Here is a 19,892-nt window from a genome sequence, read left to right on the forward strand (position 1 = left end):
TCACATGCAATGCAAAAAACTGCACCATACTGTGTACAACAGTAGATGAAGGGGTTTTCAGCCAGAGCTCAGATGAAGAAAGAGTTACAATAATTAATTAATTAATGCCTAAGAGATATTAATTGACAGAATTAAAATGAATATTTACTTTTTGATGGAAACCTATAAGCTGCTTTTATTAGACTAAACAATGTAATCCTGGGATTCATGTGCAAAAAAAATACCTCCCCTGAAGAACCTCCCCCTTTCCTACCCTTGCGCCTGTCATCTACCAGGTGGTGTAATACTGGGTCTTCTGTTAGCGCTGAACTGGCTTAGCCATACTAGGCAGCATAAAACCCAGAATAGCTTGTTTAAAACGAAACTGTGTAGTTTTTCATCATTTTTATTTATTATACAGGTAGTCCCCGACTTCCGAACGGCCCACCGATATGAACGGTATGGATTCAGTGTTCCATGGGAACAAGCAAAAAAAAAAAATTCACATTGGACTTGTAGTTTTTGAGAAAATTTATTTTAAAAAATTCAAAGAAGCAGGTACAGAGGGCAGAGGTGACACAGAGGGTGACACTGGAGGCACAGGGGGGCACTGAAGAGGTACAGGGTACAGAGATAGCACATTGTTCTGACGTAAGAACAGATTCAGGTTAAGAACGAACCTACAGTCCCTATCTCGTTTGTTAACCGGGGACTACCTGTATTGAGTATTGAGAAATAGGAGTACATCTCTTGATACGTTTTTTTTTTTTTTTTGCTTTTTATTAAACGGACTAAAACCCAGCACAGTTTGAAACCGGGGTTGCTGTAATGTATGTAGTTCAATCTTACTTATAAATGGTCTAAATATGATTTATACATTTCTCTCAATGGTAATCAGAGGAAGTACTGCATCAATATAAAAATGTTCAGATTATTTCCTGTGGATGGATTTAAGTAAAATAGTTTTAGGGAAGCAATAACTCTCATGCAAATATACAGAAATCAGTTGGCCATCTGAGATTATAGGCACAGCAGAGGCAAACAAAACTGTTGCCAATCTCTTGAAAAATGAGAAATAGCCACATTCGTGATCAGTGGGTAGAGCAATTCAGACCTTGCTTGACAAAACCCTCGAGTGTATAAACAAAGAGATTTAAATCTATTTCTATGGAAATGCAGCTTGGATTTGATGAATACATTTGGTGGGGTGAAATGAGGCCTTTGGCTGACATGCAGTGTTATATAGCTAGTAGGATGATTTGTTTACATCGGAAGTATTTCTCTTGAGGTATTGGATATTTTGCACAAGTCATTTCACATTTATGTCTGAGGAGGGAGGAAAAGGCCCAGCCTATGCTTGTTGCTGGTACTAACACAAATTTATAGGCAGCATGGTGGCGTAGTTGATAGCACTCTCATCTTGCAGCGCTGGGTTCCTGGTTTGAATACTAGCCAGGGAACTATCTGTAAGGAGTTTGTATGTTCTCCCCGTGTCTGCGTGGGTTTCCTCCCACATCCCAAAAACATACAGATACATTAATTGGCTCCCCCTAAAATGGACCCTAAACTATGATGGACATATGACTATGGTAGGAATTAGATTGTGAGCCCCTCTGAGGGACAGTTAGTGACAAGACTGTACAGTGCTGCAGAAGAGGTTAGCGCTATATAAATACTAATCAATAATAATTTACTTATGTTTATACTTTATATTCTATTTACTTATGCATTGCTTTTTATTGTGAATTTATTTTATTAATATTTTATATATATATATATATATATATATATATATATATATATATATATATATATATATATATTTTTTTTTTTTTTTTGCTTATCTTTAGCAGTAAAGCGTGAATTAAAACTTTGGAAAAAAATAGCTGTTATCCATACCTTGAACTTCATTAATGGTGACATGGGAAAAATCACAGGACACATCTGGAAGAATGTAATGTCGAGGATCACCAATTTCATAAACTAGCTGTTCTGCAACAGTGCCAAATGAGATAAGGCCTCCAGTGTCCCGTGGCTTTGATACAGTGAAATTCCCATCCGAGGAGCACTCAACGATAGGAAAGCCTATGTTGTGCCTGATAAGTGAAGTGCAACATGGGATGTCAATTTCATTGGCAAGTTAAGTTATATAATACTGTAAACGAAAAAAAAAAAAATGAACTTAGCACTGCAATATAATAAAATGTGTGTCTGGGAAAACATAAAAAAAAAATAGAAAAGAGATATAAATGTGTACTAAATGTATGACACATACACAACAGTATCCAGAAACATGCTGAATTCCAGCATGATCTAAACTGAAGAGGAACAAGGTTTATCAGAGGTACAAAAGTTACTGTAAGATGAGAACTTCCTGTGAATATCTACTGGCATCTTACAAACTATAAGGCCATTTGTAAAAGTCCAAGAATTTTTCTTTCACTATTCTCTCCTCTTTTCAAAACCTGCCTGCCCTCTTTTGCCATATTTCTAGAACTAGTCTAAATACACTTAAAATGAAGGGGGTGGGGGTGTCAATGGATGCTCCATTGAAACCCATTGAGGTTTGAAAGGAATTAACAAGTAAAGCAGAAGCCATACTTACCAAAAAAAGTGAAATAAACGGTAATTGCCAAGAGAAAAGAATAAGTGGTAGAAACATTTACCGTACCCAACCCTTGGTTCTTTATAGGTGTTCTCCACTGTCAAAGCAGTGAAATAGTTTTTGGGGAAGAAAGCAAAGTAAACCCCTCCCTCAAAACAAAAAAAAAAGAAAATTGTGAAACCACTTTGTGAAATTGTTGGGATTATTTGTAGCTTTTCAAACAGGCACCCATATTAGCCATCAAATCCTGTTTGTATGCTTTGGGACTAGTCAACATCTTAACTGGCAACTATGCTTGGTTCATAGTTGTGAGCTACTACGATTGGTCATAAGGTAAAAGATTCTTTGTGTGATTGGTCATAGTTGATAGATTCTTTGCACAGAGTTAAAAGTGTGCAGTAAAATTTGTCTTCAGAGACAAAAGCCACCGATTCAACTTTTTCTCTTGAGTTTTTCTCTCAGGAGATATTTTCACACCTTACCAATAAAGCACTTTTGAAACAACAGCAAGCAAGTAAATACTCAAAATAATTTATACAGTATAATCCCTTTATAGTAAATGCCCAGGCACCATAAAAATTAGTTTACTAGATCAGAAGTTTACTATATCAGAATTGGTCATGCATTGTATATTTATACAGATGCTTTTGCTGGGACCCGAGGACTGAGTTTACTATATCCAGAGATTTGCTAGATACAATACAATAACATTTCTATAGCGCTTTTCTCCCATAGGACTCAAAGCGCTTAGGCTCTCTCAGATTCAGTAATTACAAATTGTAATTACAACAAAAGTTATATTTCTGCAAATGCCAAACTGAACAGGTGGGTTTTCAGTCTGGATTTAAACACGTCCAGGGATGGAGCTGTCCTGATCTGTTGAGGTAAGGAGTTCCAAAACGTAGGGGCAGCATGACAGAAGGCTCTGGGACCAAAAGTTTCCAAGTGGACTCTGGGTATGACTAGATTATTAGAACCTGTTGATCTGAGAATGCGGGGATTGCTACGCAGCTGCAACGTATCTTTCATGTATCCAGGGCCTAGATTATTCAGGGATTTAAATGTCAGTAGGCCGATCTTGAATAGGACCCTCCATTCTATAGGTAGCCAGTGAAGGGAGTGCAGGACTGGCGTTATGTGGCAGTGACGGGGTTGGTTGGTTGGTTAGCAGTCTGGCAGCAGTATTCTGTATCAGCTGTAGGCAGTACAAGACCTTTTTCGGAAGGCCAGTGTAGAGAGCATTGCAGTAGTCCAGTCGGGATGTGATGAAGGCGTGGACTAAGGTTGGCAGATCTTCTGGGGGTATGAGGTGCTTGATTTTTGCGATGTCCTTTAGGTGAAAATAGGATGATTTCACCACAGCAGAGATTTGAGTTCTGAAGTTTAAATCCCCATCAATTAGAACTCCCAGGCTACACACATGATTAGAGCTGCGTAGATCCGTGCCTCCTATTCCCAGTGGTGAAGACTGCAAGTTAAGTTGTTTTGTTATCATGCTCTGCCCTACATTCAGAAGGACTTCAGTTTTGTCTGCATTTAGTTTCAGCCAGTTGTCATTCATCCATTGCTGTAGTTCACGTAAGCAGGCGTTTATAGTTAGAGTTGGGTCTGTCACACCAGGCTTGAAGGAAAGATATAGTTGGGTGTCGTCTGCATAGCAGTGGTATGTCAGGCCATGTTTTTGGATTAGTTTTCCCAGCGGTAACATGTAAATCGTGAAAAGCAGGGGAGAGAGGATTGAGCCCTGGGGCACCCCATACTTAAGTGATACAGGGGTGGACAGGAAGGTCCCCATAGACACTTTGTGGGTTCTGCCACTCAAGAAGGATTGGAACCACTGAAGAACTATGCCATCAATGCCGCAGTATTCCTGTAGCCTGTTTATCAAGATGTCATGGTCAACTGTATCAAAGGCTGCAGAAAGGTCATCAGGGGCCCCTGATGAGTCACGCGTGTGATGAAACGCGTCGGGTGGAGCCACAGGACAACCAGGAACAACACCTCAGAGCGGGATTAGGCAGCGGACACCGAGCGGAGCGGACCACCTCTATAGGCCTTACCCGGGAGGCACGGGGGAGAGCCCGTTATTAACTCTAAACGCTTGTACCTATTCCATGCTTGTGAGTATGTTTTAAAGAATAAATGTTATATATTTTTTACGGAATTACGCTATGGTCCATTTTATCCTTTGTGAGGTACTTTGAAAATCCGTATCCCACATGGGGAATGCAGAGGCGTAACCAGAAGTGAAGATACCTAACTACACTGGGGACGCTATCATCCTGACCTGGATAACGGACGGACGGCCTCATTAACTTCCACTTGGAGGATTGCTGAAACGCTGATGACCAGTCTAACAGTGGTCCATCCAAGAGGGTGAGTGCGGTCCTAAAGGGGACTTTTCATATTTCCTAATCAACCAACATTGTGGAGCGCTATCTACACAAATAGACTTTGCAGAAGGGATTTGCTACACCCCATAGAAAAGCGCATACATAAGAGACTATCTACCAAGATTGAACTACAACTGTTTCAGTTTCTTGGTGTCGTTTTGAACTATTTGATAATTGCAGCGCTATTTTGACACATTGACATTGGTTTGTTAACTGCATTTGCAATCTCTTGTGATAGAAAGGATGATTTTTTTCCCGTGATTACCTTTTGGTAGCTCTTCAAGTGGAGGATTAAGGCATGTTTGTCTTCTGGGGACTGAGATTTGTGCCACAGTCTCTAAAGTTTCCGGCCTTGTCTTTTCAGCTCTTTTATAGCGTTATCAAACCACTGTGCATGATGGTGTGGAGTAAGATATTTGGTGCGCAGAGGAGCAATGTAGATCAGAGTTTACTATGGCGAGATTCTACTGTATTTAATTGCAAATGAGCTAAATAAATTAAAAAAATACAATATAAATTTAAAGCAGGGGCAGGAGGCAGTGGGAGGTGGGCAGTGAACAAGGTGAAAAGGGCTTAAGGTGTACAGAGGCGCCAGAAGAATAAAAGTCACTAAAACATTTAAAATTAGAGGAGGCAGTGGTGTACCTACTCCCTCCAAGCAGAGACGAGATAACGCTGTTGTATTGTCATTAAAGCAATTTATTTATATACTGTACTCCAAAAAGATCATACAACGCGTTTCACAGGAATGGACCCGCTTCGTTTTGTCTTATTTTGCAAGGGGGTGATAGGGAACAGAACGGGGAAACAGAAAACTCCTCCTTCAGGCTACTCCAGCTAGTTGTTCTGTCCTCTCCAACAGAAGTAAGAGTCTCTGCTGCTGCGAAAGTAGAGGCTCATTTTTAGAGAAGCAAGAGATTGTCTTCTCAAAATCTTTGTCCTCTAAAATGTAGGTTCTAAACACATGGTACATGTATACCAAGGGGTAATTCGGAAGGAGCCAAGGGACACTGGATCATGTAATATTGAATCTGTAACACTATATATATCTATCTATCTATATATATATATATATATATCCCAACTTATGAATAACCCGCTGATACAAACGGCATAGGTGACACAGAGGAGAACATTGGAGGCGCAGAGGAGCACAGAAGAGGTATGGGGACAGGGATGGCACAATGTTTCTACTTAAAAACAGATTCAGGTTAAGAACTAGTCCCTATCTTGTTCGTTAACCGGGGAGTACCTGCATATTAGCTATATAAAGATAAAAATATATATATATTGATGGGTCAAATATGAATAAGCCTAATTACCTTTGGAGTATTCCTAACAAACAGATTTGAATCAAGGGGTACTTGAGATGATTTTTCCCACAGCTGGGGGTACTTATGGAGTCATTAATGGAGGGGGAAATGCTGTTGACAAAATTGCTCTAAAACAGGCTAAAAAAGTAACAGTGCTAGTTTCAGCACACTGAAGTGTAACTTTAAAACTTGACATTTTCACATAAATGTATTTGTTCATCTTAATGGTACTACTGCAATTTTGGACAACACTTTTAGGTTTTGTGGAAAACAGATTTAAAGAGTAACTGTTAGCCCCAAAATGAAATTTAAATCTCTATTGCAATGTTTTATTTACTTTTTAAGGGAGCCAAAAAGGCAATGCAGAAGTTAAAAATCAATCTAATTTTTTTACTATGTAGCCTTTTCCCCAGGACGCAAAGCCGCATAACAGATACTGCTGAGCATGCAGAGCATGCTCATGTCTGCCCGACCCCCCTTTCCCCCCCAGGACCAGGTGCCGATATATTCTCACCCCAAACAGCTGACCGCTCTGACACAGAGAGAGAGCGGGAGCACTTCCAGCGCCGCCACCGCAGAGCAGCCGCCGCCGTGCATCTCTCTCCTGCTCGTGATTCTCTCACATGTGACTCGGCGGCGGCTGCTCTGCGGTGGCGGCGCTGGAAGTGCTCCCGCTCTCTCTCCGTGTCAGAGCGGTCAGCTGTTTGGGGTGAGAATATATCGGCACCTGGTCCTGGGGGGGAGAGGGGGGTCGGGCAGACATGAGCATGCTCTGCATGCTCAGCAGTATCTGTTATGCGGCTTTGCGTCCTAAAGAAAAGGCTACATAGTAAAAAAATTAGATTGATTTTTAACTTCTGCATTGCCTTTTTGGCTCCCTTAAAAAGTAAATAAAACATTGCAATAGAGATTTAAATTTCATTTTTGGGGCTAACAGTTACTCTTTAAGTGCTTCTACCTTGTATGGCCTTATAACTACTCATGGGAAAGCATTATTTGCCCATAGCTTAGGCTTTCAAGGAATGTCATCCTAAGTTCATCCAAGTTACTATTTTTTGTAAGCTTTACCTTTTCAAAAAAATTAGCATTAAAGGACACCTGAACTGAGAGTGATATGGAGGCTGCCATATTTATTTCCTTTTAACCACTTAAGGACCGGGGCTGGTTTCTAAGATCTGTGCTGCGTGGGCTCTCCAGCCCACAGCACAGATCATATAACAGACAGGGCGATCAGACTTCCCCCTTTTTCCCCCACTAGGGGGGTGTCCTGCTGGGGGGGGGGGGGGGAGTCTGATCGCCGCCAGCTATCTGCGTGTGGCGGGGGGGGCTCCTCATAGCCCCCCTCTGCAGCGATTTTCCGCCTCGCTCCCTTTCCCTCCCCTCCTTCCTATGGGCGGCACAGGATGGCGATCCGTCCTGCGCTGCCTCTGATAGGCTTCAGCCTATCAGATGGTGGCGATCCCCGGCCAATCAGAGGCCAGGGATCGCCAATCTCCTTTACGGCGCAGCTGCGCAGAAGCGTCGTATGATGTAAACACAGGGGATTTCTTCCCCGCGTGTTTACATTTAGCCTGTGAGCCGCGATCGGAGGCTCGCAGGCTGTTCACGGAGACACCCTCCACGAACTGACATGGAAAGGCCGCTCGAACGAGTGGCCGTTTCCATGTAATTCCACTTACGACCTGCCGCCGCCTATCGGGTTAGGCGGTCGTTAAAGTGGTTAAACAATAACAGTTGCTTGGCTCCCATTGATCTCTTTGGCTGCATTAGTGTCTGAATTACACACCTGAAACAGACGTGCGGCTTATCCAGTCAGACTTCAATCAGAAACATCTGATCTGCATGCTTGTTCAGGGTCTATGGCTAAAAGTATTAAGAGTAGAGGATCAGCAGGAAAGCCATGTAATTTGCATTGTTCAAAAGGAAATAAATATGGCAGCCTCCATATCCCTCTCAGTTCAGGAATGGTTTAAAGAAACAGATGTTGAACGAGATGCTCATATCCTGATCCAATTCTAGTAAATGCAACTTTCTCACACACAGTGGGACAACTGTCCATAATTGAAATTGTATAAAACGGCTCATTTGATTTATCGAGTAAAAAACACTTCACCAACAACCGCATCAACCATATGAAGTGAAAAAAAAAGGTGAGGCTAGTATTAGGTGTAAATAGGGGAGGGTTAGTGTGAGTATAGGGATACAGTAGCAGAATATCGGTACAATTACCAATACTGTATTATACTAATGGGGAGCAGGGATGGTAGAATAACAGCAAAATTACTGATATTCTACTATCGGGATTTACTTGCACCAAAAGCAGCAACCACCTTTGTTCTACTCATCTTCCCCCCCTGCTGCGCTGGTGTCAGCATCAGCAGCTTCTGTACATAGGGACTACTTAGCAATCCAAACCTAATGTGATTGCAGATATTCTAAGCTGAAGGTTTGCAAACTCCAAATCCAGCCCTAAGTGTAGCAGGAAAAAATAAGACATTGCGGTGAGTTGGTGTGAGGTTCTAAAGAGGTTTTCTACTTACCAGTCTGGCACAAGATGCCAATCTGTATATATTCCCCCCGTACACTGGGGACCGCATTCTATCAGATGACCAGCTAGACTGAACAGAAAGAGGTACAAGATTATTAGAATGCAACTAGAGATCGCTTAAAAAAAAGTATTTTATTATTTGTTCCAAAAATCCATTAAATTACCAAAAATATCCAATATTTTTTTGAATTATACTGATCTCTGTGATTATGAGAATGTCAAGTTTATAAAAAGCTTACATGTAGTAATACTTCAAGGTTGAGATGTATTTTCAACCAAATAGATGACCAAGTTTAAGGCCATGTTCATAGTGGCAGTTGCATTTTGTTGCCTGTGCAGGAAATTCCAGCAAGATGAGGTGTTCAAGAATACTTCCTGATCTATTTTTGATACACCATGAATGTTAAATTGTTTTCCTTGTTCAGCATAGGTACTCAGTGATAAAGCTTTTTTTTTTTTTTTTCTTTGTATAATCCTTGATTAGATGATGTAAGATAAACTCAACTCAACCCATGTTCCGCCTCCACCACCTGCTTTTTAGGTTCACAGTCTGGCCCGGTCACAGACATCCTGTCTGCCTGGAACTGTAATGGCTTTAGCTGCACTCATCCGCACAGTTCTCATAGTCTGTTAACGTGATCTGTACTTACGTTATTGCTACATGCTTCTGTATTATCTTGCTAATGCTTTACCATGTATATCTCCTGTATATTATTGTCGTTTTGTCTTTGGAAGTGCTGAGCTCTGTATGTGCCAAACCGAATTCCAGGCATGACCCTGTCATGCTTGGCGAAATAAAAGGATTCTGATTCTGATAAATCACTATACAGTTCTTTTTCAGAAGCCACTACACCAGTCACTTCATGAAGCACCACTTTCCAGAGCTTCAGAAAGCCCCATCAGTGTCCCTCTACCTTCAGAACAGCATGAGGATGAATGTGCATCCACCCTGTCCACAATGCCAGCTGCTTCAGGCCAAGATACCACATTTTTATACCAGGACTTTTAGCCACAGAAGCCTGGTTTGACACAGCTAAGAGCACTTTCCCTATTAAGCTATCAGATGGCATGAAAGAAATAGGATAATCCCCTACACTACAATTTTAACCACTTACCCTCCTGCGCGACAAGGATCTACGCTCCTGAAAATCTCCCCTGAGCTCCCCGTAGATCCTCCTGTTTGTGTCCACAGACCCCGTGCACGCATGCGCATGTGGGCACACACAGCCCCCCCATGGTAGTGTACAGACTGAGGATTAGGAACATATGTGCATAAACCCAATCTAATGGTCCATACTCACGAGCAACCAAAACTGCATGTCGCTAGCACACGGGAGCGTGTGCGCGACAGTTCGGCGACAGCTCGTCGCCACGTCCCTCCGCAGAGGGACTTGTGGCGCGACGGAAGCTGTCGCCGACGTTCCTCCTCCCCGCCGGAAACTCAGTGCGCCAGCTATGGGGTTGCTGTCGCTAATCCGCATACACACGCGGACTAGCGACAGTTGCGGCGAAGTTGCGGCGGCAATTGTCGCTAGGTGATTGATCGCGTCAATCGCCTGGCGACAGCAGCGACGAGCGACGGTTCGGGGTGCGCGCCCGTGTTGTGCCTCATACTCACGGGCGACAATTGTAGCCCGTGAGTATGGGCCATAGGTGTTTAAATTGAAACAAGCAACAGTTTTCATTTTCATGTCTTGACATTTCCTGTTGGCTGGAACGCAGTTGCGTTCTAACCAGACAGAAATATGTCTGGGGACATCTAGTGGCCAAAAAGTATTACAATAAAAAAAAATACATTTCCTATTTATTTATTGTATTTATAGAGCGCCAACATATTACGCAGCGCTGATCCCTATAAGCCCAGGGGCCTAGCAATAGGGGTTGCAAAGGTTGTGACCGCATTGGGGCTCTTGGGCCAGAGGGGCCCCAAAGGGCCCTCTCTCAACTGCAGTATTAGCTCTCCATTGGTCCTGTGCTCATAATAATGACTTCTATAGATACTTTGAATATTGGTAATCATTAACAAACTGCTCCCAATTCCCTTCTTGCACATCTGACACTGTAGTTACCATTGACAGGTTTTGGTGCGCCATATCAATTGTTATGTATAGAGTGTTTGGGAAGCCCCAATGTAAGACTTGCATCGGGGCCCACAGCTCCTTAGCTACGCCAATAAGCCCATTAATTCATTACGCCCCCTCCCTGCTCCCATATAACACAACTGTAAAAAAAAAAAATAAAGTTACAAGATTTAAAGGACAATATATAAATTGTTATGTTAGGGACTTCGTTGTTAAAATATGTATGCTATTTTTTTTGCAAATAAGAGCATACATTATTGTTACAGAGTACCCAAAATTACATAACGGGAAAAATACACCCTTATTTCCAAATAGAATATTGTTGCCATCCATTGTTCTAGGGACATCATTTAAAGGGAACCAGAGACGAAGCACCCTCATGTATTTTACCCTATATATCAGTGGGAACATTAGTTCTGTTTCATTCTGCACTGCACATCTTATTTCTTATCAGACCCGATAAAATCCCCAACTGAGCATTCAGTCTTGCTTTGTGCAGGAATCTTTATAGCGGAGTCTGGGTTTTCTGGTGTCTTTTCAAGTCCAAGCATGCCTTCTGCTGGCTCTGCTCAGGAATCATTATAGCTTCGTCATTATAGCAAATGCAGACTGAATGCTCAGTCTGGGATTTTATCAGGGCTGATAAGAAACAAGCTGTGCAGTGCAGAATGAAACAGAAAGCAGGGTAGGTGTTTTCTCTAATGTTCCCACTGATATATATATGGTAAAATACATGAGGGTGCTTCGTCTCTGGTTCTCTTTAAACAGTGCAATAACCAGGACAAATGGGCAAATAAAATGTGTGGGTTTTAATTACAGTAGCATGCTTTATTTTAAAACTATAATGGCTGAAAACTGAGAAATCATTTTTTCTTATTATTATTCCCGTTAAAATGCAGTTAGAATGACATACCATGATTCTTAGCAAAAAGTAACACACAAAGAAAGCCTACTTTGAGGTGAAAGTGGGATGCGAAAGTTTGGGCAACCTTGTTAATCGTCATGATTCTCCTGTATAAATCTTTGAGTTATTTGGGCATAACAAGGAGCATTATGCATGGAGGAAAACGAATGCAGCATTGCAAGAAAAACACCGGCTACCTACAGTAAAATATGGTGGTGGTTCCATCATGCTGTGGGGCTGTGTGGCCAGTGCAGGGACTCGGAATCTTGTCAAAGTTGAGGGACGCATGGATTCCACTCAGTTTCTGCAGCTTCTGGAGACCAATGTCCAGGAATCAGTGACAAAGCTGAAGCTGCTCCAGGGCTGGATCTTTCAACAAGACAACGACCCTAAACACTAATCAAAATCCACTAGGGCATTTATGCAGAGGAACAAGTACAATGTTCTGAATATAATTGAAAATCTGTGGTGTGAGTTAAAGAGAGCTGTCCATGCTCAGAAGTCATCAAACCTGAATGAACTAGAGATGTGTTGCAAAGAGGAATGGTCCAAAATACCTTCAAGCAGAATGCAGACTCTTATTGGAACCTACAGGAAGTGTTTAGAGACTGTAATTTCTGAAAAAGGAGTATCTAATAAATATTGATTTCATTTCTTTTTTGTGGTGCCCAAATGTATGCACCTGCCTAATTTTGTTTAAACAATTATTGCACACTTTCTGTAAATCCAATAAACTTAATTTCACTTCTCAAATATCACTGTGTATGTCTCCTATATAATATATTTAACTGCCATTTTTTATCATAACAACCAACTATTTATACAGGAAAATCATGACTATTAGGTTGGTTGCCCAAACTTTCGCATCCCACTGTAAGTACTGATAAAGTTATTTTCAGATGTATGGACGCAGCGCTGAAATGTGAGGTGAGTAAGGTGATTAAAAAAACAAACAAAACAAAAACAACAATTCAAACGATAGAGACAAGACACAGTATATAGACACAGTAGTATATTGCACTTTTTTCCAGGTGGATTCAAAGTGCTAGAGCTGCAGCCACTAGGGCACACTCAGTAGGCAGCAGCAGCAGTGTTAGGGAGTCTTGCCCAAGGACTCCTTACTGAATAGGTGCTAGCTTACTGACCGGGAAGAGCCAAGATTTGAACCCTGGTCTCCTGGGTCAGAGGCAGAGCCCTTAACCAGTACACTATACAGCCACTGCAGACACTTGTTATATGTTATTTCACATACCTGCCAGCTGCAAGTAAGTCAAATTCATTTCTCTTCCAGCCAAACTACAAAAGAAAGAAGAAAGGATCCCTTAATATGAAGCTTACAACATATAATGTTATCAGTAAAAAAATAAAATCCTTGAATAAATATATGGGTAGGTAGCTTTATGGTAATATTTTAGTAGAATAGTAGAGCAGCAGTTAGCAGTACTGCCCTGTAGTGCTGGGATCCTGGGTTCAGACCTATGCAAGCTGCCATCTAGTGTTCGTTTGTGTTCACTCCCTCTGGCTTCTCCAGTTTTCTCCTATAAGTAACCCATATTTGTCTGGGCAAAATATGCTGTACTAAATACAGGTTTGTTCCTCTACATCTACAACAAAGGCTGAGGTCAATACGTACCATTTTCTGTAAGGACTAGATGCAAAATATATATATTTTTTCTGTTTTTCCTAAGCTTGATGGATTAAAAGCACCATTCAGCTTGTGTTATACCACCACCTTGTGGATGTTTAAAGTATAGTTTCTGTATTTGCTCTAAATATCACAACAGAAATATTATTATTATTTAGTATTTATATAGCGCCAACATATTACGCAGCGCTGTACAATGTATATATATATATCTTGTCACTAACTGTCCCTCAAAGGAGCTCACAAGCTAATACCTACTATTGCCATATGTCTATATTATGTAGTGTAATATCAAGCTACTCTCAAAATTAGATAAATTCAGACCACATCAGTCTGGTCTCTATAGCAAATTGTTCACTCTGTAACATGCTGCTAAAGAGTACTGTAAAGAAGAAATCACCAAAGAAATCACCCAAGCTACTCTTAATCATTAGGCTGCTGCTGCTGCTATAGCCGCAGACACGCGAGACTCACGTCCGTGCTGTTTGCCATATATTCCGGCGTGTAAGACAACTGGGCATATAAGACGACCACCCAATTTTTCTAGATAAAATATAGAGTTTGAGATATAATCGCCGTTTAAAGAGAACCCGAGGTGGTTTCTAAGAATGATATCCGCACACAGAGGGTGAGTCTGACTATACGGCCCAGCCTCTGTTGCTATGTAGTGTCCCCCCCAGCCCCCCCCCCCCCCCCCCGCGCGCTCTGCTATACCCCCATAAATCACAGCCGTGCTGTCGACACACAGCGGGCTGTGTTTACCTATGTAGTGTTACTCTCGCCGCTCCCCCCGCCTCCTGCATAGCTCCAGCTATTTAAGAGGCGAGCGAGCGGCGAGAGTGGCACTACAAAGGTAAACACAGCCCGCTGCGACACGCTGCGTGTCGACAGCACGGCTGTGATTTATGGGGGCCTAGCAGAGCGCAGTGGGGCCTGGGGGGACACTACATAGCACCAGAGGCTGGGCTGTATAGGCAGACCCAGCCTCTGTGTGCGGATATAATTCTTAGAAACCACCTCGGGTTCTCTTTAAGACTACCCCTCTTCCAATGCACACCAAATAAAAATTAAAAAAACATCATATACTGGTGCTGTGTATGAACAGATACTGGTGCTGTACAGTATGTGGTACCCAGTATATAGGCGATTGACTGGTTGGATTGGTCAACTTTCCCTCTTTCTAACTGGATTGGTCAGCTCTCCCTGTCTCCCTGTTTATCAGAGCGGTATGGAAAAATAGGTCGTGACGTGCCCATAAAACACGCCTCTTTCACCCTACAGGCCCACCTTTGTATCCTATTGACCTCCTTCTCTGCCTCTCAGATCTCGCACATGTGCTGCACCTGCTCCACTTCACTACAGTCCTCAGCAGCAAGATCTGAGAGTCGATAACAGGATAGGGCGTATTACCTGACATCAATGACACCCTGCGTATAAGACGACCCCTGAATATTCAGAAGATTTTCAAGGGCTAAAAAGTAGTCTTATACACCAGAATATACATTAGTATTTTTAAATACTGCCCTTTCAAGCCAAGTAACAGAAAATGTGCCCATATCTTCACAGAAGGTTGCCTACATTTCACAATACGTCTTCAGCACTGTCCCCTGCTCCTCCAATTCCCGCTGCCTGCCTGCTCCTCCAATCCCCGCTGCCTGCCTGCTCCTCCAATCCCCGCTGCCTGCCTGCTCCTCCAGTCCCCGCTGCCTGCCTGCTCCTCCAATTCCCGCTGCCTGCCTGCTCCTCCAATACCCGCTGTCTGCCTGCTCCTCCAATACCCGCTGTCTGCCTCCGCCTCCAATACCCGCTGTCTGCCTGCTCCTCCAATACCCGCTGTCTGCCTCCTTCTCCAATCCCCGCTATCTGCCTGCTCCTCCAATCCCCACTATCCGCCTGTCTGCCTGCGCCTCGAATCCCCACTGCCTGCCTGCTCCTCCAATCCCTGATGTCTGCCTGCTACTCCAATCCCCACTATCTACCTGTCTGCCTGCTCCTCTAATCCCCGCTGTCTGCCCGCTCCTTCAATCCCCACTGTCTGCCCGCTCCTCCAATCCCCGCTGTCTGCCCGCTCCTCCAATCCCCGCTGTCTGCCCGCTCCTCCAATCCCCGCTGTCTGCCCGCTCCTTCAATCCCCGCTGTCTGCCCGCTCCTCCAATCCCCGCTGTCTGCCCGCTCCTCCAATCCCCGCTGTCTGCCCGCTCCTCCAATCCCTGCTGTCTGCCCGCTCCTGGAATCCCAGCTGTCTGCCCGCTCCTACAATCCCCGCTGTCTGCCCGCTCCTCCAATCCCCGCTGTCGGCCCGCTCCTCCAATCCCCGCTGTCTGCCCGCTCCTCCAATTCCCGCTGTCTGCCTGCTCCTCCAATCCCTGCGGTCTTCCTGCTCCTCCAATCCCGCTGTCTGTCTTCTCCTCCACTCCCCACTGTCTGCCTGCTCCTCCAAACCCCGCTGTCTGCCTGCTCCTCCAATCACGGCTATCCACCTGTCTGCCTGCTCCTCCAATCCCCGTTGTCTGCCTGCTCCTCCGATCCCAGCAGTCTGCCTGCTCCTCCAATCACCGCTGTCTGCCTTCTCCTCCAATCACCGCTGTCTGCCTGATCCTCCAATCCCCACTGTCTGCCTGCTCCTCCAATACCCGCCTTCTGCTTACTCCTCAAATTCCCGCTGTCTGCCTGCTCCTCCAATCACCGCTGTCTGCCTGTTCCTCCAATCCCCGCTGTCTGCCTGCTCCTTCAATCCCCGCTGCCTGCCTGCTCCTTCAATCCCCGCTGCCTGCCTTCTCATCCACTCCCCTCTGTCTGCCTGCTCCTCCAATTCCTGATGTCTGCCTGTTCCTCCAATCCCTGCTGTCCGCCTTCTCCTCCAATCCCAGCTGTCTGCCTGCTCCTCCAATCCCAGCTGTCTGCCTGCTCCTCCAATCCCAGCTGTCTGCCTGCTCCTCCAATCCCTGCTGCCTGCCTGCTCTTCCAATCCCCGTTGTCGGACGTGCTGTGCATGTTAGCTTGTCTATATATCCCAAGCAGATACATACGGAGTGGATTAGTGGTCCCAAGACGATGCTGCTGTCCACACATCTCCCAGTGATAACAATGTCTGCTCCAAGATCCAGGGCCCTGCTAATTGGTCTTGCTCTAAAGAGAATGCAATATCTAGTTAATGATTTTTTTACTGCAATATTATAATATCTAAGAAATAAATGGCACATGACACACAGAGGAACAGAGCCGCATAAACAAACATTATATTCATTGATCACGTCATTCCACTCACTGATGCAAGGACTTAAAAAGAAACCAGAGATGAACACTTTGGCACAAAATAAACATATCCCCCAATAGATTTTACAAAATAAATACTATACCTGGTATTTTCGCCGATCTGGTGTGCCGGTTTTTGTGTTTTTTTTTTTTTTTGCTATAACGTCACGCAAAACACAGTTCATTAGAAAAGCATATTATTTAGTGGGCTTTGTGCAAAATGAAATCCCCATTTTTAAAAACCTCTTATGACTAAGGCCCGGTTCACATTAGCGGTGGCCGTCCGGAATCGCCGTGCCGGAGCCGGACCGCTTGCAGAACGGACGGAACGGACGCACGGCAATAGCAATGAAAGCCTATGCGTCCGTTCACATGCGTCCATTCTGCCGGACCGGAGCCGGACCGGATCCGGACCGGATCCGGACTCCGGCGTCCGTTCCAACATGCGCTATTTTTTGGTCCGGCTCCTCCGGCAGCCGTATCCGGAGCGGAGCCGGACTGCACCATCCGGCCAATACAAAGCAATGAGAGCCGGAGAGCGCACAACACACTGGCTACAAAAACCGGACGTTCTACCCCACTTCCTATGCATTTTGGATGGGGACCACATGGGCCCAGCGTTCAAAGAGTGGGGCAGCAGCGATTTCATGCTGGAGCTCGTTTTGGCAGCAACATGTCTGATGTCTGATAACGAGGAGGCGAACAACAGGAAGGAGAGAATTCCCAGGTTTACGAGTAAAAAATGCCTGGATCCATGGTCCCAACTGCAGTCTCTGTATCCACGGATGGTCTCCACACGTCCACCTGTCTCCAACAATGACCCCAGACCCTTCTGCTGACCTCCCAGACCCCAGGTATTTACAGGATGTTATCTCCTTAAGAAACCGGATCCGGACCGCAACCGTGTTCACACCGCACGGAAACCGGATGCAAACGGACCGGATCCGGACCGGATCCGGATAGGAACCGTACGGATCAGGTCCGGTCCGGCTCCGGTGCGGTCCGGACATCCGGTGCGGTTTTGACAAAACCGCAAGTGTGAACGGGGCCTTACATATATAGATTAAAAAAAAACGTTTTTCAATATACCCTTACATTAGCAGCTCCTCCCATTTCATCGCTGCTCTCTGTGATGCTTTGAATATACGGAACAGGAAAGCAGAGCCAGAAGGGGGTAGGCTTTGGATTTGAAAAGACATCAGAGAAGACAGACTCAGCTATAATGATTCCTGAGCAAAGTCAGTCAGGGATTTTATCAGGGCTGAAACAAGCAACCTGAGCAGTGAAGAATGAAACAGAGAGCAGGGTAGGTATTTTCTCTAATGTTCCCACTGATATATATGAAATACATGAGGGTGCTTCGTCTCTGGTTCACTTTAAAAATGTCCTTACAAAAAACAAAAAAACAAAAATGCCCGTACAGTATTCATCTCTAAACAAACAAACAAACAAACAAACAAACACAGAACATTTATATCGCGCTTTTCTCCTGGCGGACTCAAAGCGCGAGAGCTGCAGCCACTAGGATGCGCTCTATAGGCAGTAGCAGTGTTAGGGAGTCTTGCCCAAGGTCTCCTACTGAATAGGTGCTGGCTTACTGAACAGGCAGAGCAGATATTCGAACCCAGGTCTCCTGTGTCAGAGGCAGAGCCTCCAGCCACAGCGCTGCTCAAGCCAGCTTTACTCTAGCGTTTGGACAGAAACAGCAGACAGTTCAGTCTATGCATTTTTTTGCGTCTGGAGTCGCAAATATGGGGATGGGGCCTTAAAGCATACTTCACAAGTGTCACGGTTTCCCCGTGACACTGCCGATTTAGAGGCGGGGTCACGCCATCACGAGGCCACTGGTCAAATGTCCCGCCCTCACAGGAGAGTTTAGGCCAATAGCAAAAGTGTACCTGCGAGCGTCACTGAACAGACGCATACACAGGCAAATCTGTTTTTTATGGCCAGGGAAGAGAGGAGGCGCCACTAGGGGGAGCTCCAGAGCAGATAAGATGTATGAGCCAGTCTGGCTCATGTAATTATAGAGAAGTGTGTGGAGGACAATCCCAGGAGAGAGAGCTATAGCTGATAGCGGAGGGCGGAGGAGGCAGAGACGAGTCAGCAGAGAAGCAGCCCACACACAGACACGCATATAGTGTGCTGCTGCTGCATGTGACAGCCAGTCAGGAGGGGGAGAAGATGAGACCTGTCACCTGCATGTGCATATCATCTGAAAGAGAAGAGAAGATCAGCTCACTCAGCAGTGGGAGGAAAGAGGAGCCTCTGCCAGGAGGAAAGAAGGGGAGAAGCGAGCCTCAGCTGGAAGGTGCTGGGGAGGAGATAAGGAGATCCTGAGCCATAAGCCATGAAGGAAACAGATCAGTAGAGAGGCTGCATGGTCAGGCTGTTATGATGACACCTGACCTGAGGCTTAATTAGCTTACTGAAGGCACCTTATACAAAAGATACAGCGGTATACTATTGCTGTTACATGTAAATTCAGGGCGTGGTTGGAGGCATGGCAAGGGCAGGGCTTAGTGTCCCTTTTTCCTGGCTCCAAAAGTTGGGAGGTATGTTAAAGTGTACCTGAGACAGGTGGATAGAAAAAAATGTATACATACCTAGGGCTTCCTCCAGCCCTCTCGGGCCTGATCGCTCCCACGCCGTGGTCCTCCGCCTTCTGGATCCTCTGTAACGGGTCCCTTAAGTTCGCCAGTCAGCGCTTGCGTAATGTGGCTGCTTGCGCTTCCCCGTCGCACTCCCATGGCTGGGAGTGTTGCGCAGCAAGCCCCAACTGGCCAAACATATGGAAGCCCTTACAGAGGATCGAGAAGGCGGAGGACAGCGGCGAGGGATGGATCAGGCTGAAGGGGGCTGGAGGAAGGCTCAGGTATGCATACACTTCTTCTATATTCCCGTCTCAGGTTCCCTTTAACCAGGGAAGACGACAGAGCAGTGTGAGGAAACGCAGAAAAGCCGCCGTCTCTCATAGTGAGGCGGCTGTTTCCGCGTCCAGCCTCGAAGTGTTACTGTCACACCATACACTACACTCTACTCAGGTGAACAGAGGTTAGCTAGTATATCGGATTATCGGTGATACTGCAGATCACTTATAATCTGGTATACATCTGTATTCCCAGTGATACTGCAGATCACCGGTAATCAGATCCTCTCTGTGCTTCAC

General features: G+C 44.8%; 1 protein-coding gene across 3 annotated transcripts in view; it reads right to left on the reverse strand.

The window, feature by feature from the left end:
* The window catches only part of LOC137570123 (uncharacterized), a 157,176-nt gene that overhangs the window by 87,901 nt on the left and 49,383 nt on the right, over positions 1-19,892 (reverse strand). For all 3 annotated transcript variants that reach the window (XM_068278895.1, XM_068278893.1, XM_068278894.1), the window contains exons 7-10: positions 16,498-16,597; positions 13,076-13,119; positions 8,831-8,908; positions 1,879-2,075 (exon numbers count right to left, since the gene is read on the reverse strand). In XM_068278895.1, the coding sequence (XP_068134996.1) occupies positions 1,879-2,075; positions 8,831-8,908; positions 13,076-13,119; positions 16,498-16,597 (419 nt within the window). The remainder of the gene's footprint in view (positions 1-1,878; positions 2,076-8,830; positions 8,909-13,075; positions 13,120-16,497; positions 16,598-19,892) is intronic.

Source organism: Hyperolius riggenbachi, chromosome 1, assembly GCF_040937935.1.
Source record: "Hyperolius riggenbachi isolate aHypRig1 chromosome 1, aHypRig1.pri, whole genome shotgun sequence".
Taxonomy (NCBI): domain Eukaryota; kingdom Metazoa; phylum Chordata; class Amphibia; order Anura; family Hyperoliidae; genus Hyperolius; species Hyperolius riggenbachi.